The sequence below is a fragment of the Stylophora pistillata genome, chromosome 3, assembly GCF_964205215.1.
Source record: "Stylophora pistillata chromosome 3, jaStyPist1.2, whole genome shotgun sequence".
Lineage (NCBI taxonomy): Eukaryota > Metazoa > Cnidaria > Anthozoa > Scleractinia > Pocilloporidae > Stylophora > Stylophora pistillata.
In genome coordinates, this window is record NC_142521.1 from 43650572 (window position 1) to 43674917 (window position 24346).

General features: G+C 38.1%; 1 protein-coding gene and 1 pseudogene across 1 annotated transcript; one reads left to right on the forward strand and one right to left on the reverse strand.

Moving 5' to 3' along the window:
- The first annotated feature begins 49 nt into the window (after positions 1-49).
- LOC111343757 (C-reactive protein) lies at positions 50-7912 on the forward strand. Its single transcript, XM_088751658.1, has 6 exons — positions 50-207; positions 322-590; positions 1477-1591; positions 1775-1831; positions 5769-5994; positions 6583-7912. The coding sequence occupies exons 1-6, from the start codon at positions 135-137 to the stop codon at positions 6956-6958; spliced, it is 1116 nt and encodes a 371-aa protein (XP_088607784.1). The 5' UTR covers positions 50-134; the 3' UTR covers positions 6959-7912.
- Positions 7913-11044: 3132 nt separating this feature from the next.
- The window catches only part of LOC148736256 (farnesyl pyrophosphate synthase-like), a 48802-nt pseudogene continuing 35500 nt past the window's right edge, over positions 11045-24346 (reverse strand).

A 24346-nucleotide genomic window follows, 5' to 3' on the forward strand; every position in this document is an offset into this window, starting at 1 on the left:
AAAATGTAGTCAAACACCTAAACGGAAAAACAAATTAATTATGGATGAAGAGAAATTGTAATATTAACTGAAGCAGATGTTTGCAAACCGTGTATCAGCACGAAAATGATTTCTCTGTGAGCTACAAGAATAAGATGGAAATTTTCTTGTTATCTTCCTGTTTCCTTGCTCTGATTGTATCAGCGAGCTCTTTGCAGACCTCAAAAGGTATAATCTCTCTTCCGTCGCAGTAATACTCCCTTTTTTATTGCTATCTATCTCATAAATAAGTATAAGCAAAACTATTTTGATCGGTTACCTTCATTTCTTTATCAAACACAGGACAATCACCACATAATGAGGTTGCTTTCGCCAATTTTCTTGCTCACGAAGGCTCCTATTTGAACATTACATATGTTGGGAAAGAACTGGTCCAACACTCCTTAGAGTGTGCTTTTAAATGTCTCTATGAGGATCCATGTTTGTCCTTCAACCTGGCAGATTTGGCTGATAACATCGAAAATCTGCTATGTGAACTGCTTCCATCGGATCGTTACACCCATTCAGACAAGTTCATTACCAACCATTCTTGGTATCACTACAGTATTACGGTAAAACTCTTTTTCTATCGTTTTATCTTTATCATCCCTTTTTTTAAAATTTTATCTAGATGATGACCGAAACCGGCAGTCGAAGTCGTGTGAACAAGTTATATTGAACTGTTAACTGAACGTTAAAATACGTCTCTCTGTGGCTTTTTCTCAGTTTACTTTTGTGTTCGTCGCAAGCCATTTTTAAGTCATTTTATCAACCCGTCATCAAAGTTTGTAACCTGGTTTAGTGGGACTTTCACCTGGACTTTCTAACAAGCTAGAATTTACCAATCAGTTTGCTTTCAGAACACTGATGAATCTGCTCAAGTCAACTCCATTTGGCGATATACTTAAGATAGTAAACATCAAGTCCCTGAAACATCGCAGATACATCCAAGCCCTAATCCTTTTTTACAAATCTTCATTTAATACAGGGCCAAACTACATCAAGGAATTGTTCTCATTGCGTTCTAGCAATTATGACTTAAGAGGTTATTGTAAGCTAAATGAGCCTACTTTTAAATCAAAGTATTTGTAGAAATCGTATCGTTACATAACTTCATGTTTATGGAACAACCTACCTGAATTATAAGAGCGTCCTCTCTTAGAAGTTTAAAAATTTACTGATCTATGTTAACCTGACTACCGAGACCAATTGTTGCTGTAATCTTTGTATTGAGTAGTTAACATATTAAATTTGTAAAGTCTAGTTTTTAAATCTTCTAGTCTAGTTTTTGTATTTTTATCGAATAGATAACATATTCAAATTTTACAGTATAATTTTACCATACACGCTGACATTTAAATGAACCCCAGGCTCACTGGTGAAATGTGTCTTAATAAAGTACTACTACTACTACTGGTTTTTATCAAGGAAGTGAGTACTTGATTTTCTCGATCTTAGTCTCCATGCTCGATGACGCCCTGTCAGAACAAAGGGACCTGTGTACCTCTGTATCGGACAAACAGTTACAAGTGTCGCTGTACGGAAGCATATACAGGAAGACACTGCGAAAGAGGTAATTTAAAACTTTTAGTTTCTAGAGCAATATTTTCAAAAATAATGTTATACCAGCGTACGTTTGTGGCCTATCTGATTCCTGCTGAGCCATCACTAGTCGTCATTTGACTACACACTGACTTGTTTTTAAAAGTGTAATCTTTTCTATTATTATTTCTTTTCTCTATCCATTTCATATCAGTTAACAATGGCTGCAGGTGTTCATCAGGACCAGAAGGAAAACAGCGGTGTAATATAGGTGAGTTATTGTTCCAAAATTTCACCCAGGTCAGCTCCAAATTAAGGAACACAGGATTCGCTTCTTATTGCCCACGGGGGCGCTTAGAACGAATAGATAGAATAACAAGTTTGTAATTTACCTACCATGGCGAAATAGAAGTTATCTCCTGGTTTGAAATATTAGCACAATGGCTCAGAACACGTTTAAAATTCGTCAAATGAAACATTGTTGTGATATATTCTATAAAACTTGATTTAGACCCTGTTCAACACCTAATTTCACCTTAAAACTGAAATATTAAGAGCAATTTTGAAACGGCTGGCTGTAATTTGCTGATATTCGCTCAAGTGCGAGGATATGGCCCAAAATCCAAAATCCAGAAGCTAAGGAAAAATCCATCGAAGATTTTACGAGATCGACCCATAAACCTCTTCAACAAAATTTCCCCATATCAATAGTGATTGCCATACAACGTCCACTACTTCAAACTGTAATCATTTAGTGAACACATGTGTGAAATTCGTTCGATTGCGAAGAGGGAAGTGTAAGTTGTTTTTTTGAACGCTTTGATATAATCGTGATATAGAAAACCATAGACCTACCACTCAGATGAAACTGAATTTGCCTCTGCCGACAGAGCCAGCACAGCGATCATAAGTCAATGTCAAATTATCAATGTCAAATTGTCAACGTCGAGTCGTCAATGTCAAATTGCGTGTCAATTTCCCACGCAAAAGCCTGAAGGAAAGCCTAACAAACAATCACTGGCACACAGAATATGTGGAAAAGCTGAAGCTATTAAAGAAATCTGTAAAAAGAAACAAAAGAAGAGAAGAGGAAAACACGATAATTCTCGAACAAAAACTTGGTTAATCATAGGTTTCCTGTTAATTCAATTTTTTTCTTAGTTTTATCAAAAAAGTTACAATTCTTTGGATTTCTAGATCTTCTGCCTGACAAATTGGTTTTGAAATTGAAAACACGCTACTCAAGCAATACAACGGTCGCACTTGCGCTGACGGTTAACCGCTTTGTTGACGGACTGCACCTGAGAGAACAAGAACTACTAAAATAGAATTTAACATGCAGCATGAATAGTGTTTGGTAACAGCTTGCCGTATTTCCATTTGTTTTAGCTTGTTTGAAAACTCCGTTGAACCGCCTTCTTACCAATGAAGCTGGTGGGCGGACGCTCGAAAAAATTAAGGCGTAGGCAGTTTAAAGCAAAACCCTTTATGGCGATTAAATTAAGAGTAGTAACAAAGGCAAGCACAGACACAAACGTGCGCATGCACGGACTTGCATACGTTCACGCACGCAGCATATGCACGCACAGGAGCTTGCAAACACACATATATACACGCTTAGGTTGTCGATAAGCTATGCGATGTGCTCATGTTTTGCTCAGGGAACTATTAGAGAGCAAAGTAAGAGTCGCGGTTAAGTAATAAAGGTGGGTATTCACTCACAAACGCACACATACACACGCACGGAAACTCTAACGAGGCTAGGTGGATAGGTTAAGGTGGCTAGTACCAGTTTCCTCGCGTGGGAGGCAGGTCGAAAATTCATAACAAATATGGCGGCACGAGGCTTTTTACGGTTTACGCTACTTTTGTCATATTTTGTAAGAAGTTTGTCTACCAGCGTGTATTTGATGTATTCAACAGCCACTGCGTATGCAGGAGACAGAAACAAAGATAAACAAGACGATTCTCGGCGACATAAAGGTTGCTTCGCATCTAAACCAAAAATCTAATCTATACGAGATCTCGAGAAAGCCAAAGAGTGATAGTAAAAGCAAAATCTGCCTGAAGAAGGAACAGACTCCAAACCTCGAAGGAAAATAATATGATTTAACCAGAGTTTGTGAATAAATGCTTAAAGATGAGCCCGGGAGGCTGTCTTTGACGGCTATTAGTTGGTTTTGTGAGCAGTAAACGTCTGTAAACATCAGATCGTAGATACTCGCGCGAACACACTCGATAGTCTGCGGCAGTCGATCTTATTAAATCCGGATTTTTAAATGCGTGACAAAGCGCGTGGAAATTGCTAAACTCGCAACTAGTCCATGGGCCAGAGAGGTTCTCCGTACCACTTAGGTGAGTGCTATCTGATGAAAGTTTATGTGAAAGACTTTACAAATTCATTTGAAAGCTATCTTGAAAGTGTAGATTTCTCAATTTTTTAGGTACTTGTTTATTTGAAAAATTATTGGTCAACATGGAAACGAGGCTAGGGATAAAACGGTTATTTGCAATACCTTTCTTGTTTATCATAGCAAATAAATCAGTACATGTAACATCTAACAGCATTTCAAAACGATGTTTTGGTGAGAGGCGAAGATTTCCTTTATTTGATTTGAAAGAAAGCTTAAATGAAACCGTGAAGTCAAACTCGCAAGACATCATGAGTGAGTCCCAGGGTAGCGTAGTGCTTCAAAGTTCTTTCACTTCTTAACCTTGCTGTGTCACGACGCTTTAAAAAAGACGGAAAAACATAAGAATAGAGACTTAGAGCCTAAATTTTTAATGCTCATCATGGAAACACTTGCAAACAAGCAGGTGGTGATCGAACTTTCTCAAGAACGCAACGAAACTTGATTGCTATGAACAGACAAAACTAATCGGTTTCGTTGTGAAGCTTGCATTTTTTTATTACTCGGATCATGGAAATTATTGATATTCATTATTAGAAATCACAGGTTATTGTTTGATTAGGCGAAAATTGGAGAAAATTTCTCAAACAAAGGAAAACGCAGAAGAGATTCATGGGTGTAATGTGGGAAGTAGAGAGCAAAGACCTTGTCGGGAAGAGCCTAGCGCGAACAGAACTTATATGAGGAAAAATACACTTATGCGATAAGAGAACCAGATTTAGGAAAGGAACAGAAAGGTGCAATATTTTAACTGCATACGTCTACTTGCATACCGATGTCACGATTAGAAAAGCTGCTATAGCTAACTTGTAAGACATCGCTAATACATTTTGTGAGGTGTTGTAACACGAGTTATCATATCGCTGGCAGCGTCCGTGGGCAACATGAAGCAAATCCTGTGTTCTGATTTCTACCCGAGCGGGTAAGATGGGCCCACCTTACCCGCTCGGGATTGCTCGTTTCTTATCCCGCGCATGAAGAAAATTGCTTAGAATGATCTTACAAAGTTCGTAATTTTTGGGTAATGACGGTGATGTTGTCGCAAAAAGTGGCAGAAGACAGTCAAAACAAAGAAAGCATAAAGGTTTCTTCATATTGTAATGCAGCAGTTGGCGTTCCCACCGTGCTATTTGAGCCATAAGCTGAAAAATGTGTCTGGATAATCCTTTGGAAACGTTGTCATGGAAACTGCTGTTGACGAACTGACACCTATTTTTGGATGACCAGTGATTATGTAATTCAACTCCGTAAAAGTGTTCAAATGGCCTTGGTCAGTCTTTTTCTTGTATTTTTTCAAAGTTACAAACCATAAAAAAGATGAAAACTGGTACTAGTCGCCTTAAAACATGCGTCCATCTTCTGAGATTTTATTTACAAGTGATTGATGACTTTGCGTATTTCCTTCCTCACCCTACTCACTAACAAGGACATCGATGCAACGATTCTTCGTATTCTTTACTTTATATTTAGATTATTGCCTTAAATAGTTGATTAGGGCGAAGCGTGAACCAGTTATCTTGCAAAGAAAACAAGGGCAAACTATGCCCTAGATTAAGCCGCAGGTCGTTCAGAACTTAACCAAAGGCGAGATCCTTATCCTATGCGTGTCTTATTCTATGTTGCTTAAGACTGAACACTGTTGGACTATCGTCCCCGATAGGCGTGCGGCACATGCGAAAAACGAAGGAAGATTTAAACAAAAACTGGATACTTCTAAAGAAGCAAAAACATTTAAAAAATGCGCAATTTCTCAAACAATTGTCTTGAGGTTTCTGAAGTTTATTTACTCTGTTGTAGAGTACCTCATGGTGTTTCCGGAGCCGCGTTCTACAGAAAATTATGCCATGAAGAATCCAGCCATAGCCTCAGATCTCAGCCAGCTGTCAGTGTGTTTTTTTATCAAACTTGTTGAAGACCAAGGGGATCAGTTTGTCATGAGCTATGCCATTCAACAAGAAAAAAATAGCATTTTGGTCGAAATTAATCCAACCCTGGAAGTGACAGTTGATGGTCATATATTCTGGTAATGCGTCATGGATTTTTGAAAACTGGGTTGAGGTATTTCTTATTGGAGCCACGATAACTCATAATACAGGACATACTATGATCTTCTTGTTAGACACGAACGCATGAAGGAGAAGAAAGGAATTTAAACATACAAGCAGACAGATTAACTGGCTGACTGGCTGCTAGACAGACTGATTGAATGGGCGACATACTATCTTGCTGATTGACAAACTGTCTGACTGAAAAACGACTAGCTGACCGACTAACTGGCTGACAGACGTATTGGCTGACAACCTGACTGACTGGCTGACAACTTGACTGTCTGTGACAGACTGACTGAAGGATATGACGGACTGACGAGCAGACAGAACAGACTGGCTGACAGACTGACTGACTGACTGACTGAGACAGATTGACTAGGTGACAGACTGACTGAGTGACAGGCCTTTTACAAATTTCTATAGACTTACTAACTGCCTGACAGACTAAATGACTCTTTATTGACTGACTTAGTAACAAACAAAAAGGAAGGCGGATCCTGAATGATTAAATATATTTTAAACTGTTGTGCTTATCTGTTTTCCTTTATTTCCTTTTTTTTCAGGTTTGAGGCGAGAAATCTCTACAATGATACCTGGAAACACTTGTGTCTCACCTGGGAAAACAGTCAAGGAGTAGCAAAACTCTATAGAGATGGCAAAGTTATAGAAGAGAAAACGAATACCAACAGCAAGAACGCTATCGTTAAATCTGGCGGCGCAATGGTGCTTGGACAAGAGCAAGACTCTGTTGCTGGAGGTTATAACCCTAAGCAAACTCTTCACGGCCGATTGGCAGGTGTCAACATTTGGGATAAAGTTCTGTCCGAAAGCGACATTGCCGCCCAGTACACAAGTTGTAGCATACCTCATGGTTCTGTTCTTAAATGGTCTGCATTTAAAAATCTTACTCATGGCAATGTCACAGTTGAAGAGCCGTGAACTGTGTTGTTCAGTGATCAAACGCTCTAGACTCATAACTCACGTGCTGTAAAATTGCTTAAATTGGAGTATTTACCATATGCAAGCTGGATCACGTAGCACAGTACTAAGTATAGACAACAAAATATTACATGATATTGCGTTTGAACGTTGCTTACTTTGGCTAGGTCTTTGGAAAACATTTCATTATATTTATCCACCTATCTACTTAGTTGTTTGATAAAATATGTCAAAGTTACAGGTAAATTTTTAGGTGACAGGTTTTTTTCCCTAAAGCTAAGACAGCTACCCGTTTTTACAGTAAGGAACCTTAACAAAATGAAAATTTTCTTCTGTGTTCTCATTTATTCATGATTCTTGAGAATTAATCAGAGGGCATTTCAAGATTTTTTAAGATACCAAAGAGAATTTGAACATTGAGAGGCTAACAGGACGACAAGTGTTCATGCTTTGAATGTGTGCCTAGATAAAGCGCTGTACAGATGTTTGACGCCTGTGTTGTGTGGTAAACCTTCGTCTCTGCAAAGTAGTGCGCTAAAATGTTTACATTCATTTGTCCACTCAATTCTTAAATTGTTTTACATATCGTTTTAACTTGTTAAGGAAGTGAATAACATGTAACTGTTTGAATAATATACTACCTAATGACAAATGTAACTCAGAAACGTTGAAAATACAAAATGGCTACAGCGCTACCAACCAATTGCTCTTTGACTGATAGTTTTTAAGGGTTTACACTGCGGAAAACATTTCGAACTTAACTAAAAAATCATATATAACTCTGCTACATATTGACTCAGTTTCAATCTGCATCGGAAGACAAGGACGGCACAATCTTGAGATTAGATCTTGATGAAAGTGTTATCAGTATAGCTAATGGTTTCACGTAAAAATAAAAGAATAATAATTAAAATAAAAAACAGAGCTTTTTATAATTGTGCGGGAGGAAAACATGGGTTTCACGTGCAAAAATAAGGGCCTAATAAATGTGTTTTGTACAAACGGCAACTCAGAAAGAGTACTTTGATTGAAAATTAGCTGGAATTTCGCGAATGGCTGTATGCGTTTATCGTCTCTTAAGGTGCCACAGCTCAACCTCCGCATGACGTCCGTGAGCAGCGTTTGATCTGGGTTTCTTTTTTAAGACCAAGCTGATTTCACGTTCTAGTTTTGCAGAGGACGGCTAAGAACTAAAAATAAAGGCAGCTAGGAAAAAGTTACGTTACAAACTCAAGGTTTACAAGTTACGGTAATAAACTCAGTTTGAGGCGTTCCACACCGGATTCGAAGTAGGGATATTTTCTTTATTGTCAAGAGGATGGTCTCTAAGGAAACTGTACATAAACACCTTAAAAGCGACTTTGTGAATTGACCGAGTGAAAATCGAAAAATGTGGCACATGTTTGGAAAATTGAAAACCTTCATATTTTGCCCAGAGACACCTTATAGTAAAGATAGAAGCGTGGTAAGGTTTTTTTTTGCCCAGACTTCCCTCTTTATCCTAGAAAACTCACGAAAACTGAAACGAGCGTTGGTAGCCGTAAAATGGCGGAAATCAGTGCCCCGAGTAGAGGCAAATGAACTTTGCTCATGAAAAGTGCAAAAGAAGGCAAACTCCTATCAATTTTATAAATTTGTATAGGTGGAATAGAGGTATGGTTTTAGTCTGAAACAGGACCATTTCATTTCATATTGACCTCACGGAACGCTTTTGAAATTTACCAATATCTTAAAACCCAAAAGTCGCATTTCTTGGCAAATTTTCAGTTATCATTTGCTCCATGCGGTATGACTCAGAATCGGTTCAGATTAAGCTCATGATAAGTGGAAATAGTATCGTTTTCGAGGATATAAAAATTAGTTGCATTTCCGCATGGTAAAACCAGGTTGAACTTTGTGAAAATCACAACATCGGTATTTTAATACGTCACGACATAATCTAATTAGGCCCCCTGTGGTTAACTGCGGAATTCCACGCACATTTCAGCTGCTAGAACCGTGTTCGATTAGGAAATCGATACAATAAGCTAGCCTTGCATAGGTAACGACGACAAATTGGTTTTCATTCCTGCTTTCGTTTCAAATTCTCATCGATTTCCTTATGGTGAAATTGTTTACAACACCACATTCCGCAAGCTAGCGGAAGGCGTCTGTTTGTCTTGGCATATTCGAACACATTAAAGTATTAAGAAGTTCTAAGGTAAATTTTAGCTTCATTGTGGACTCGAAAGGGGACAATTCAATCATTTATACTGGTAGGTCAAATGTTCACTGCCGGAGACGAGTGTTAAAGATGGGAAGCAATCTGATACCAGTGTAGATGAAACATACTTATTATTTGTCACGCAATGCTGAAATTATTTCAATCTTGTTCCCATCTTGTAATTTTACGGCCAAGAATATCTGGAATTAAGGTTTTTTACAAAATTTTCAATGTGATAATTTTTTTTATCAGTGAGTCACCGCTGTGAGACTTTTAAACTTCGCAGCGGGGATCTTATGCAGAGTTGAATGTAATTGAGTGATATAAGATACTTAGAAGAGCCAATAAGTAGAACACAAAACAACAAATAGCAGTAGCAGGGCAAAGGAAAGAGAGTAAAAAATTATGATTAAAAAAAAGGTTAGGTAAAGGATCAAAAGACATTGTAAAGATGAAACAGAGGCAATGTACAAAATGATTGAAATAGGAGAAGAATACCAGGGTGAACCAGACCTGAGGATAAAACAAACGTTGTTGTTTTGTGTTCTGCTTATTGGCTCTTCTGAGTACGTAAATCAACAGGATATTCGCACTTGACTAAGCTTTGAGCTCGAGTCTCTAGTTTGCATTTCCCTACTTTTATTTTCTTTTACAGATTACTATGAATGTCTCAATCTTTTTTCGCATATTTTATAAAACAGCGGTTGTTTCGTGTGTTTTTAGAAATTTTGGCGTTAAAAATTGATCCCCTCACGCATGCCTCATTTGGCCGCCGTGTTCCACCACGTGACCACAGTAAAATAAACGCTGTAACGTAGTCTGACGTATCGAGTCGTAAAACTTCGTCTTAGCAAAGTTGCGCATTTTAACGCTTACATACAGCTTATAAACTGAGATTTACACATTATATTTCTTGTTTTCGCGTGTCAAGGAACTGTATAGCTGGTACATGTAGTTTGACTTAAAAAATGGCTGACGTTATCAACCAACTGCTTTTTGTCTGGTTCATTTTTAAGGTTTGCTTTGGAGGAAACATCCAAATTACTATTGAGCCATCATTGTGTACTTTACAAATAAAACCACGCTGCCGTGAATCTATAACCTAGTATATCAGAACAAGAAAGTGGCACACGATGCGCAACTGGGTGTTTCACTGATGTTCTTACTAAATTTTGACGTGTTCTTGATCAGTTACTGAACAGATTCACGGCAACATAGAATCCATTTGCTTTCTATAGTGAAGACGTAAAAATTTTATTAACGGTGACGTCATTTATCATCTATCCTCTAACAGGCCACGAGTAAGAACCAATCAAATTTCGTGTAGAGTTCAGATTATATAGATCTCTTCGTCCGCATATATATGACGTGCGCAATTGCATTTTGTGGCAGTCTTATTACACTTCAGCCGCGCGTTTATCTCGCTAAATTTTCCTACAGCCAATTGAAAAAAGAAGCGAAGAAATTGTTACCAGCACACCCGTGTCTTCTTCTTCTGCCAATATTTCTGTGAGTCAAAATAACAGTGGTGGTCGTTCAAGAGAAAACAACGATCTTCTTGGCATACTTAAGCAAATGGGCCGTGAACAGTTATATTTGTATCAACTTAAATAATCAAAACCCTTCTATGTGTCTTTGATTTCTATCAAGTTAAGACTTCCATGAGAGCTTGACTATTTTAACCTTGTTTTTATTTTCGTTTTTGTAAACTAATAGCCCATTTCCGAAATATCCTTGGCCTCATTTTCAAAACGAGTCCTGGTGCTCATCCTTTCATATGATTATAAGTTTTCATTCACATGCAAATTAAACTCATTTTCACAACAATGGTTGAGCACCATGCCTCGTTTTGAAAATGAGGCCAAGGGTAATTCGGAAATGGGCTATTCAAAGCCCTCATCTCTAGGAGATGCAATAATGCTAACTCTAGTTTCGGTCAAAACTGTTACTTTATCCCGCTTGTAGATTTTCTTCACAAATTCTAGGAACAATCCCACAGGCAGGTGGGCAGATTTCTGCGATATAAATTCTACAATGTTCTTGTAACTTTCCTATTTGAAGTATTTGTAGACCTGCTTCAAGTTGAGCTCATGATATAACTTTTTCACCTTCTCGGATGAGGCAGAATCTTTTATACCGTAGTTTTCCTGGGAAAAGTTAGCATAATAAAAGAGTTAAATTCCTGTCTCTTATCACAAGTGTCTGCCGTGAAGAATGAAAATCTCTAAGAGAGTAAGCCGGGAATATGGGCGCACTTCCCGTTCTGATTGCAATAAGTTTTAGCTCATCCACATAAAAATGAACAAAATTAGAACACCTTTCGCCTGAAGTGACAATTAGTGACTTGGGGAACCAAGTAGCCAATTGATAAAAATACTTAAAAGGATCTATAATATTGCAGGTCAAAAAATGAGGAAACTGTAGGTTGGAAGCAGAAACTATACGAAACACGTTTAGCTGCTACCTCGCTTTGTAAGGTAAGTTCTCGGAGTATCCACGGGCTTCCACTGGAAACTGGCTGCCCCCAGATAGAATACTGCCTCCCCCCCTCCCATGGCTTACAATCACCTACAACCCAGCCACGGGTTCCCATTCCAGTAGACCGTCGTCAATGTTTAGATCAGTGGGAGGTGAAAAAAAAAGGAGGGGAGGGGTGGGGGAAAGGAGAGGACTAGCGACCAATAACACCTACTTATTAAACTCCTACTGAACTCCACAATATACATTTATATGTATTTCAATATATAATTATACCTCAAGATTTAGGTTACTTGAACTTTTACTGCAACTCTGAGTTTCATGCCTCTTGCGAAGCAATCGTCAGGCAACTGCCAGAAATAACGGTTACAATCCATTTGTAACCGTTACAACCCAATTGTAACCGTTATTTCTGGCAGTTGCCTGACGATTGCTTCGCAAGAGGCATGAAACTCAGAGTTGCAGTAAAAGTTCAAGTAACCTAATTCTTGAGGTATAATTATCCATAGCTCTAGCCCTGCTATTGAGCACTTTTTAGTAGATGATGATCTCATTCCGCTATTTTGGTTATTTCAATATATATATATATATATATATATATATATATTTATATATCTATATTCTGTATACGAGGGAAATTCTGACCCTGTACACCCCAAATAATCATACTTAAATAGAATATATGTTGGAAAAGAAAATTTGCCCTGAGCGGGATTTGAACCCACGTCCCCCTGTTACTAGTCAGGTGTGGTGACCACTTCACTATCAGGACAACCATGCTGGCAACACGGTAATCGAAGATGTGATTTTTGTGATCGGAGACGTGGTCTCCCGGGAAACTTAATATTTAAGGTGACCGGGTGGGGGAAGCCTATAACCCTATATGAAACCCAACTAAGGATCTATTAAAGATACACGACCGAAGTCAACTTAGCGGATGACAAAGGAGGATCCAATTACGTATACAAGCTAATTTCAATTAATGCCACCATGGTTGTCCTGATAGTGTAGTGGTCATCACACCTGACTAGTAAAAGGGGGACGTGGGTTCAAATCCCGCTCAGGGCAAATTTTCTTTTCCAACATTGATTCTCTTTAAGTATCATTACTTGGGGGTCTTTAGGGTTAGGGTTTCCCTCGTATACAGAATTTGTTTAATTGAAATTAGCCCGATCCCAAATTGGGCGGGCATCAAAGGTCCTAGTCTCAGCGTTGATTGGGAATTTTAGTATAATTCTCGCCTTTCAAGTCAACGCTGGTTCCTTAACATTTTCAGTGGATTCGACAATTTTTCCATTTCTTTTTATTGCGATAATTTTTCGCGTAGTAATTACTGTGTTTGTTTATATGTGTCATCACGCCCTATATAAATCTATTTAAGGAATTTGTAAGTCATTGTATTACAAATGATGAAGGTCTCGGACCGAAACGTATTTTATTAAACTTTCTTAGACCTTTTATTTGAGTACATGTAGGCGCGCTCTGATTGGCTAGTCAAACTCCGAATATCCTTTGCTATTTAACTTCGAGCAACTCGAGAAAAAGTGGCGTGCCGGTTTGCATCCGTGACAAGCGAAGAAATCACTCAAATAACAACGAAGCAGTCCCTGAAAACACAGAGAAAGCGACTAAATTTGATTTGGCTGTGTTTAAAGGTAATGGTAACCGGGATTTTATCGATAAAAACCAATGAAAAAGGTTTTGTTTACAAATGCAAATTAATCTTACGTAACCTCACTTGTTTACTTCAAAATCAAAGTGGAATGGTATTTTTTACAGAATGGTTTCAAATACAGAAAGAGTTTGCAACACCATTTGAAGAAATGTCGCCACCAGAGCTAAACAAAATGTCTTCAGAAATTTTATCTGTCAGCGAAAAAACGAGACGGCAGTTTTCACAACAAAAAATCACTAACCGCGATCCGAGCTGCGTTGGATCGTTACGCGCGGGAAAATGTTGAAATGTTGGAATCGTATGAATTAAAATCATTTTTGGTGGTGTATATTATCTCACTGTTTAAGTATATACTAAAAAAACTATTCACCTCAGTGTCGGTGGTTAGCGGTGGATATTTATCACTAACCACCTCCACTTCGGTGAATAGTTGTTAATTATACTTCAGGATGTAGGTTCCTTGAACTTTTACTGCAACTCTGAGTTTCATGCCTCTTGTATATATAGGAGAAGTAGTGTGGCACACGAGGAGGGACAACTTCGAGCGAAAGAAGACATATACTTAATAAAAAGTCTAAAAAGTTTAAATTTAAACTTTTTAGACTTTTTATTGAGTATATGTCTTCCTTCGCTCGAAGTTGTCCGTCCTCGTGTGCCACACTACTTCTCCTACCATTTATCGAGGTTTGGACTGTGAATCCTTTTGGATCCTTCTGGCGCGGCGTCACTGTTGGCTCGAGGCCTTTTAAGTTATTATATATATATATAATGCTGCTACCTCCTATCACAGCTTGCGACCATACCAGAAATTAACATCGGACTTTACCGTGACGACGGCCTTGCAGTTATAAACCAAACACCCCAAAAAGTGGAGAGAATTAAGAAACAGATTTGCACGATATTTGCCCAAAACAACCTTAGAATTACCATCGAGGCAAACAAGAAAATCATCAACTTTCTCGACGTAACGCTTGACCTGATAACCGGCAGATTCGGACCCTATTCCAAACCAGCAACTACCCATCTATACGTACACAGCAAGTCTAACCACCCACCTTGCATACTACGAAACATCCCCGAAGCAGTTAATAAAAGACTTTCTGAAATCTCTTCTGACGAAGACATGTTTAACAAAGCCGCACCTCCCTACCAAGACGCGTTGCACAAGAGTGGCTACACATACAAGCTGCACTTCACTGAACCGGAACCGCACCGACCGCAATACCAAACCAAAAGGCGAAGAAACATAATTTGGTTTAACCCACCATTTAACAAAAACGTACAGACCAACATTGGCAGAGCGTTCATTGACCTTATTGACAAGTGCTTTCCAGTCACCCACAAACTGAGGAAAATTTTCAATAGAAACACCATTAAACTGAGCTACTCGTGCACACCAAATATGAAACAGATCATAGACGGGCATAACAAAGCCACAATCAGGAACGCAAAAATGTCCGAAGATAGCCGCCCCCAAAGATTGTGCAACTGCAGGAACGAAAACGAATGCCCTTTAGGAGGGGAATGTTTGCAAAGCGAGGTCGTCTACCAAGCCACAGTCGATACCAAGGAAGAAACTAAAACGTACGTTGGCCTCACAGCGACAGATTTTAAGACTAGATGGCGCAACCACCAAATGTCGTTCAACCACGAGAGACGGCGAAATGACACAGAGCTGAGCAAGTACCTGTGGAAACTAAAGGAGAAGAGGGAAGACTATTCGATTTCATGGAAAATTATTGCTAGGGCTAGATCATATTCCAATGCCACAAAACGTTGCAATTTATGCCTTACTGAGAAATTTTTTATCTTGTATTATCCGCATGAAGCCTCTTTAAACAAGCGAAGTGAAATAATATCCAATTGTAGACATCGGCGAAAATATATTCTCAGGTATTCTTAACGCTATTATCGGCGCGCGCACGGTTTTCAAGATTTGAATTTTTAAACAATGCCATGTGATCACGTTGCTGAGTTAGAGTTAACCGTCACGATGCCTCAGTGTGTATGGAGTTTAACTGATGAGTGGATCAACTTTTGTTGGTCTACGAAACAGGCTGTATTAAAATCCATATCTGCGTCACTTGAGTAGTCCATTTGCTACTATATATATATATATATATATATATATATATAACCAATTATTACGCTGGAATGTTCCTTATCGACTAGCAAAGGGCTCAATAGTTGGACTAGAGCAGTAGATAATATTATCAGCAACGAGTTGGGTTATTTGGTCCAAGACATTTAATTGCTACTCACAGTTTCATGCTCCATCAGAAGCAATCACCAGGCAACTGCCTGAAAAACGGTTACATTCAAAGTTATTTGAAAAAAAACCGTTACATTCAAAGTTATTTAAAAAAACGTGTGCTGCGTAGCGCAGCGCGCGCTAATAAGGTGATGACATTTTTAGCAGAAATTTCCTAGAGTGTCTACAGGTCGATGCTAATTCACTTCGGTTGTTTAAGGTTGAGATTTCGGGCTTACACAAAATAAAATACTTCTCCCACAAACACAAATTACAATTCTTGGTGACGTTTGATTACGATCTTGCCCGTTTTTTTTTTTTTTGCGCCATTTAATGTTGCACTAAATGTTTCGGTCTTTCAGGTTCCAAATATGCTTACTAAGCTCAGTTGCGTTTCTATAACGTTCATTACGGAATGAGTAAATGTGATTTCGATATCTTAATTTGAATGGAGATGAACTCTCATTCATATGTTTCGACGTATGCGAGTTCTACCCCTCGATAACGGAGAAACTACTGTCAAAGGCGCTGGATTTCGCCTCAGCGTACCGACAGATCACCAACCAAGAGCGTGAAATAATTAATCTTTCACGCAAAGCGAACAGTACTATTCAGCGATGACTGTCCATTGGAGAAGAAATCTGCAAACAACCAATTTGATGTAACAATGGGATCCTTTGATGGGGCAGAAACGTGCGAGCTAGTCGGATGGTACCTTTTGTCCATCCTCAGGAAAAAATACGCAGCAACATAGGCTTATACCACGATCACGGATTAGCAGCCCCAAATGAGAATCCCCAAGAAATTGAGAATATCAAGAAGGAGCTGTGCAAAATCTTCCGTACGAACGATTTAAAGATCACAGTCAAGGCTAACACGACTATGGTTAACTTTCTAGATGTCACGGTTGACCTCCATTTGCGAAAGAAGGGAACATCCCACTCTATGTGCACAGAGACTCCAACCATCCACCGTCAATCCTGAGAAACATCCCGGAATCCTTAAACAAGAGGCTGTCAGAAATTTCGTCCGAGAAAGAATGCCTCGATGATGCCAAGCACGTGTACCAATAGGCCCTTAATAAAAGCGGCTACCGTTACAAACTAACGTATAACGTGACAACCAGCCAGACATCAAGCCCGCGGAGGAACAGACGAAGGAACACTCTATAGTACAACCCGCCGTATAGCAGAAACGTTGAAACAAATGTTGGTAAATGCTTTCTTTCTCTAATCGACCAGCACTTCCCCAAATCTAATCCACTGCATAAAATTTTCAATCGCAACACTGTTAAATTAAGCTACAGCTGCATGAATAACATTAAATCAATTATCTCCAGCCACAACAAAGCCGAAATAAGAAAATCCACAGCCGCTGAAGGAAATAGCAAAAACTGTAACTGCCATAAACCGGACACGTGCCCCATGGATGGTAACTGCAGCGTGGAGAACATAATATACCAAGCCGAAGTAACCACGCAAACAGCAAGGGAAACATATATCGGACTTTGTGACACTCCATTCAAATTAAAATATCGAAATTACATTTGCTCATTCCGTAATGAACGTCATAGAGACGCAACTGAGCTTAGTAAGCATATTTGGAACCTGAAAGTAGTAGTAGTAGTAGTAGTAGTAGTAGTAGTAGTAGTAGTAGTGAACTTTATTTATGTGTCGTGAAAACCTAGCCCATAGCACTAATTGGGGACACAGGGTAAAAGCTTTAAAAATAAGAAATCTGGAACCTATTTACAGAATTATTTACCTAACCTATTAACAGTTAAAATTATTTACCAATGTCCTAGAGTTAAAAATCAACTATTACAGAGCGCACATTTCTTGCATCCATCATCAATCATGACAGTCATGTCCGTTCTCCTGATTTTGCTCTTAAATCCGTGCAGGCTCTCTTCACTGCGTAACTCTTTTGTAAGTTTCGACCAGAGGAGAGGGCCATAGTATTAATTAAATTAAAATTAAATTAATCTTACAGAGTGTTTACCATATTTTACTGTAATGCAGTAAATGGTTTGAACCCGGGGGTAACATGTGAAGGTGTAGTCTGATCGTCCGGGTGAGTGTAGTCCTGAGAAGGACTGTTGTCGGTGGCAGTGACTGACGTTTCGACAACCTGTGCGGAAGTCATCATCAGAGTCAAGTGAGTGATTGTTGTCAGTAGAATGTTCTTATTCCAGTTCGTGTGAAATGATCGGTTGGTTTTGCCGTGATGTTATTGGCTGTAAGACTCAAGTGACGTAAGTCGTTCGTGATTGGTCTGTTTCGGTCTGTCGGTAAAGCTAGGTTGTTCTTTTTCGGTCGTTTGTGATGTTTATGTCGTGAATGAGTCGTTTGTATGGGGCGGGTAGTTGTTGACATCTGTTTAGGGGAGTCTGTTCTAAGTTAGTAAACCAGCTTTCCAGAGTCAGTCGTTGAAAATAGTCAGTGCTGTAGGTTAGAAAAAGAACAACCTAGCTTTACCGACAGACCGAAACAGACCAATCACGAACGACTTACGTCACTTGAGTCTTACAGCCAATAACATCACGGCAAAACCAACCGATCATTTCACACGAACTGGAATAAGAACATTCTACTGACAACAATCACTCACTTGACTCTGATGATGACTTCCGCACAGGTTGTCGAAACGTCAGTCACTGCCACCGACAACAGTCCTTCTCAGGACTACACTCACCCGGACGATCAGACTACACCTTCATATTTTACTGTATTAAAGCGAGGGATTCTAAAATCTGCATTTCTTAGAGAATATCTTTTATCGCAGTTTACTTCTGACATTAATAGTTCCTGTATTTGACAAGGAAGTAAGTTCTTTTTTGCCTTGAACATAAGGATTGTTATGTCCTGGAGCCTTTTGTTCACCACTGATGGAATTTCAGCCAGCTTCAGCAGGCCGTAATAAGAGAGTGATTTATCGTTGAAAACTACTCTCAAGGCCCTTTCCTGTAGTCTTTCAGCTTTACATTTGTCTGAGGCTCTGCAGAAATGCCAGATGATACTGCAGTAGGTCAAGTGAGGTGAAATGGCGGCTTTATAAAGTTGTAGTGTAGCGTAAGTGGGTATTAGTTTTCTTTGACGACTTAAAACTCCTGTATGTTGACTTGCCTTTTTACAGACTAAGGTAATATGCTCACTAAAATTTAGTTCAGAGTCCAGGAGTACCCCCAACAGAAAGACCGAAACATTTAGTACAACATTAAATGGCGCAAAATAAAACGGGTAAGATCTTACTCAAACGTCACCAAGAATTGTAATTTGTGTTTGTGAGAGAAGTATTTTATTTTGTGTAAGCCCGAAATCTCAACCTTAAACAACCTAAGTGAATTAGCATCGTCCTGTAGACACTCTAGGAAATTTCTGCTAAAAATGTTCCCTTTAATATATATTTAGTGTAAAAATGCCTCGACTAGATAGGTAGATAGATAGCCTTTATTTTAAAACGATGAGTGTTAAAGCTACATGAGCTTGTGAGGTCGTTTGCAGTTAACTAATCACTAAATGTACTAAAAACTAAAACCTAGGGGTACGTAGAGAACGTCTAAACTTAAACCAGTGGTGCTTACGAATGTGGAATTGTCAACATAAATTTAAATATATACAAAGTCATCTTTTTTAAAATTACAAGTGGATGCAATACCCGAGTTTGTAAAAATTCCTCCATCACTAATAAAATTTCTTTGACATTTTCATGAGATGTTGTGTCCTTTATACCAGCCTAAAAATACAGAAAGTTAATCAATGAAATTGGGAAAGAGCAACGATATCAGAAATCGCTCAACAATCATAATAATAATAATAATAATTAATAATAATAATTTATCGATTTATAGTGCGCTTTCTAACATACCTGGTGATCAAAAGCGCATAATCATTGGATCCTCACCATATACATTGCCAAAGTAACTGGCAAGTAAAAGGAATATTATGCTGTCTTGTATTTCACGATGGCCTTGTATCTGAAACAAAAATGAGCTACTTAGTAACCTAGCCTGTTTTAGGCATTCAATTGTTAACTGGGGCATGTTGTGAATAGGGAAAAGGGGAAGGGGTTATGGCTATGTGGAGCCAAATTAAGGGAGGTGTGGGATGGGTCCCTCCTTTCTCCCCATTAGAGTAATATGAGCTTCCTACCAATCCATTCACCAATCCAATCCAATCCATGTGTGGGCAAAACCACAGTTTTTTTCCATTCAAAGTATTAAACTCCACTCACAAAGGAAGTAGCGAACATCAATGAAACATCTTGTGAAACTAAACTGGCAACTGAAGATGGTATTGTAGGCAAAAAATACAAATTAAGTCAACTAATGGAACTTGAAGGATGCCATGACAAAAAATGGCCTAATTTAAGCATGCAAAATAATTGACTAAATCACAACGAACAAATTGATTTTGAAGCGTGGACACTTAAGTAAAAGAGTGTGCATTGTTAGGAAGCCTTCAACATCAACTGCAACACTGCTGTTTTCATCTTTGATTTTACAACATTTCTTTGCATGTAACCAGCACTAATTAATAATGTTCATTCTCAAGCAACCATCTGCCTAGAAAACACTGAATTATATTCTTCGTTCATTTGTCCTTTGGCTGTATTTTTGAAAATGACAAATTGGTGACAATAACTCTTGTAACTAATCTTGTTTTCGTCATCTTTGTGTCAACGTAGGATTTTGTTTAATCTCTGAAAGTTTCCAGTGTTAGCATTGTTTGCAATTTTGGCATTCAGTCCTTAATTTGGTCAAATAGTGGCTAGGGCATTATACTTTTCTAAGGTAAAATTCTCAAAATTTTCGCCCGGCTTGGTGATGAGGTCTAATGCTCGTCCAGTTGCAGTTTGATATGTCGACTTCCTGGAGAATAGATCACACAACAGTGTCAGCCAATGGTTCAAAAGTGTCACATTGATGGAGATGAACTGTCATTTTTACACTTGAAGACTTTTTCCCTATTTATTTCAAAAACACTGATTCATTGATTAAAGAATATCCATTTCTAGCTAACAGTTAAAACCATTGTTAATTTTTATTTCCTCTACAAAAACCAAAAGCATAGGCCGGGTTTCTGGCAAATAGTCGAAAGAGTCACATCTACATACTCACTCGAGCGAGAGAACGGGAGAATGATCAGGGCCACGCAATTTCGCATGATTTTCGCGGTGTGATAAATAAATGGTTCTCATCTTAATTAGAAGGTCGAACTCAAACGACACAAATTCCTTCCTCTATATCTAAACGAAAATATACCACTTGCGGTGTGCCGCAAGGTTCTGTCCTAGGCCCAATACTCTTTTTAATCTATATCAACGATATCCAAAAATCTTCTCGAAAACTTAAATTATTTTTATTTACTGATGACACGAACGCTGAATATGCTGACAAAAATCTCAAGTTTCTTGAGTCGACTGTAAATCAGGAACTCTGTAAGTTGTTCGATTGGTTAACTGCCAATAAACTAACCTTAAATATTAAAAAACAAATTTCGTAATTTTTAGACTAACTCAGAGAAAACTTACCTATCACCCCAAAATAATGGTATCCGACAACGATCAAAATAAGAATGTGACTCTAGAATGTAAAGAATTCGTGAGATATCTAGGTATAATAATTGACAATAACCTTTCCTGGAAACATCATATTGACCACGAAGCTTTTAAAATGAGTCGAACTGTAGGATTGATCTGTAAACTACGGCATTTTCCGCCAAGACATACTCTTCTAACTATTTATCGATCCCTTTTTACTCCTTATTTAACCTATGGTTCGACGGCCTGGGGTCAAGGATATAAATCGTATCCTGAAAAGCTTATCAAGCTTCAAAAGCGAGCTCTTCCCTTTATCTATTTCTCAGAGCGAAATCAGCATACACTTTCTTTATTTATCGACGCCGGTGTCTTACCGTTAAAATTTTTGTATTATGAGCATTTAGCTAACCTTATGTTTGAAATAAGATACAGTAATGCTTCTGGAAACATTCAAAATCTTTTTCGAGATGTCTCTGATATTAATTCCTTTAATACTCGATCCTCTGCCTCTAATAACTTTTACGTACAAAGTTCCAGACTCTTAATTCAAGTGAATTCATTTTCTAGAATCGGAAGAAAAATATGGAATAAAATGCCCGTATCTTTTAGAAAACTTTCAAAAAATGTCTTAAAGAGGAAAATAAAACAAACACTTTCAGATCCTAGCTTCAAAAGATTGTTACATTGATCTTCCAGAAATCGTTCAGAAAGTTAAGTTAAGTTTATCTTCCTCTTGATTGATCAGTTGATATGTATTCAATTATATCGTTTAATGCATCAGAGATCTCCCGTCAAGACTGTTGTCATTTATTATTAGTAATATCATTAGTTTATCAGTAGTCTCTAATCATTGTTGTCAATTCTAGCTTTTTAGTTCTCTTGTTACTTTTAGCTGTATTTAGTTGCATCTATTTCCTGTAAACATGACCCGCCTAGATTAGGTTAGCTACCCGCGGACATGTTACTGTACTTTTATCGCAAAACGCAATAAAAAAATATGTATTAAAAAAAAAAAAAATGTATGTATGTATTTTAACACTTGAAATTTTTCTAAGTTCAAGATGGGTACCAGGTTAGAAACATCCTCGCTCGGTTGTGCTTTGCCTCTGACGACTCACAACCATTAGGAGCCTTGGTGACGATGCATCCTTCTCTCCTCACGCGGCCGGATGAATTCCATTTCTCTCCATCTTTTAACAACTTTAATAAACACTTCATATCTTCTTTCACCACTCCTCAACCCAACTCCTTTTAGTAAAAGAATATAAATAATATATAAATGAGTTCTATTATAATTAATATTTGTATCTCTTTCCTCTTTACAGACCCTTCTTATAACACAAAGTTCCATCTAATTTACATATATTCTTTTTATTCCCACTCTAAAAATTGATATAAACCCAGACCCCCACCCTTCACTCAAAAACATTTTTTAAAAATAAGTCCTCACAGGAAAAGTATTAAGACTACCATTATATTTGTATATAGCATCTATAATCAAAACGCCTAACACAGTGTCTCATCACATCCCCCAAAAACCCATACAACCAACTATCAAAAGGGTAATGGTAATAAAGATGACTCCTTCTCTACATAGATCCTTCCCTTTTCTGCAGCCACATACCCCGAGAAATACCCTCTTCCTATCCTATCAATAATCCTCTCCCCTTCGCTAACCTATCAATAACCCTATCCCTCCCTGCAACCTTAAAACAGAGACCCCATACTACAATCCCTACGCATACCTATTACTAACCTATTACTAACCCTAACCCTAACCCAGACCCCAACCCAGATCCTAACCCAACCCTAATCTAACCCCAACCCTAACCCAGACCTCAACCCAGATCCTAACCCAACTCTAATCTAACCCTAAACCCTAATCTTAGCCTAACCCCAATCTAATATAACCCCAACTGAAACTAACCCCAACTAAAACTAACCCCAACCCTAGTCTATCACTAACCATAACTTTAATCAAAACTATTACATATCATTTTAACCCCAAACCCTTAGTAGTCCCCCATTACGTGTACTAATAGTTACTTTGATACAATATTTTAACTTCATTTTATTTTATTTTGATTTTATTTGTTGTTTTCGTAACATATATATTTTTTACAACTTTGAATTGAATTTAGGAGCGTGCTGTTGTTACAGAAGTCGCTCCCTCAATTTTAACACCTAACTTTTATGTTCATTTTACACACTCATCCCCACACTTGCATACACTTTTTTCCTTTTTTACCCACTGATCACGAGATTGCTCATCAGTGGAGTGGGAAGCCTTTTTCATGGGATCCCATACATCAATACCAAAGGAAGCCACAAAGGTTGCAAGTGAAACTACTGATTAATATATTTAATACAATACAAACAAACTCAAGACAGATAGTTGGAATTGAGAGACATTCAGCAAATTCAAGAGGAGTAATCATGATAGCGAAAAAGGTGACAAACCACAAGGCTTCTTAATGATGGTCTTCCTCCATCATTTATATTTACAGTTTAACACGAGAAGAATAAGGAAATTGCTCTTGAACAATGCTGTTTGTTTCCGTGTAATCATCTGCTCCATGATATCCTTTAATATCACAAAGATTCATTCAAAATCCGTAATTGGTATCCCTGCCTAAATCGGCATTCATATAATTTTGACATAGAGTTTGCGTATGAGTGGCACATCTTACGCTTTTTTGTGTCAATATTACCTCCCTTATTAGGACATAACAAAATGATGAACTGCGAAAATGGAAAACATAGAACTTTTCATGGAGTCTAACTTTTGGTAGAGCCATCGAGGGTCGAGGGTCTTATGTCGAGGTCGAGGGTATTTAGTCGAGGATCCCTGTTTTTCTTTTTCTTTTTCGCAGCCCATGTTCCTACTCAGGGTCTCTTTCTTCTTTTTCTTCGCGATAAAAAATACGAGTCATCGTATTGCGTGAGACCAGGCTAGGTTACTAATCAGCTCATTTTTGTTTCAGATATAAGACCATCGTGAAATACAAGACAGCATATTATTCCTTTTACTTGCCAGTTGCTTTGGCAATGTATATAGTGAGGATCCAATGATTATACGCTTTTGATCACCCGGTATGTTAGAAAGCGCACTATAAATCAATAAATTATTATTAAATATTATTATTGTTATTATGATTGTTGTGCGATTTCTGATATCGTTGCTCTTTCCAAATTTCATTGATTAACTTTCTGTATTTTTAGGCTGGTATAAAGGACACA

What these genes read in the sequence shown, in the direction of transcription:
- LOC111343757 (XM_088751658.1), top strand. Translation starts at nt 135, where the DNA reads ATGGAAATTTTCTTGTTATCTTCCTGTTTCCTTGCTCTGATTGTATCA. An exon ending in AGGAAGACACTGCGAAAGAG is followed by an intron (nt 1,592 to 1,774) that starts GTAATTTAAAAC and finishes ATTTCATATCAG; the next exon opens with TTAACAATGGCTGCAGGTGT. An exon ending in GTTGATGGTCATATATTCTG is followed by an intron (nt 5,995 to 6,582) that starts GTAATGCGTCAT and finishes CTTTTTTTTCAG; the next exon opens with GTTTGAGGCGAGAAATCTCT.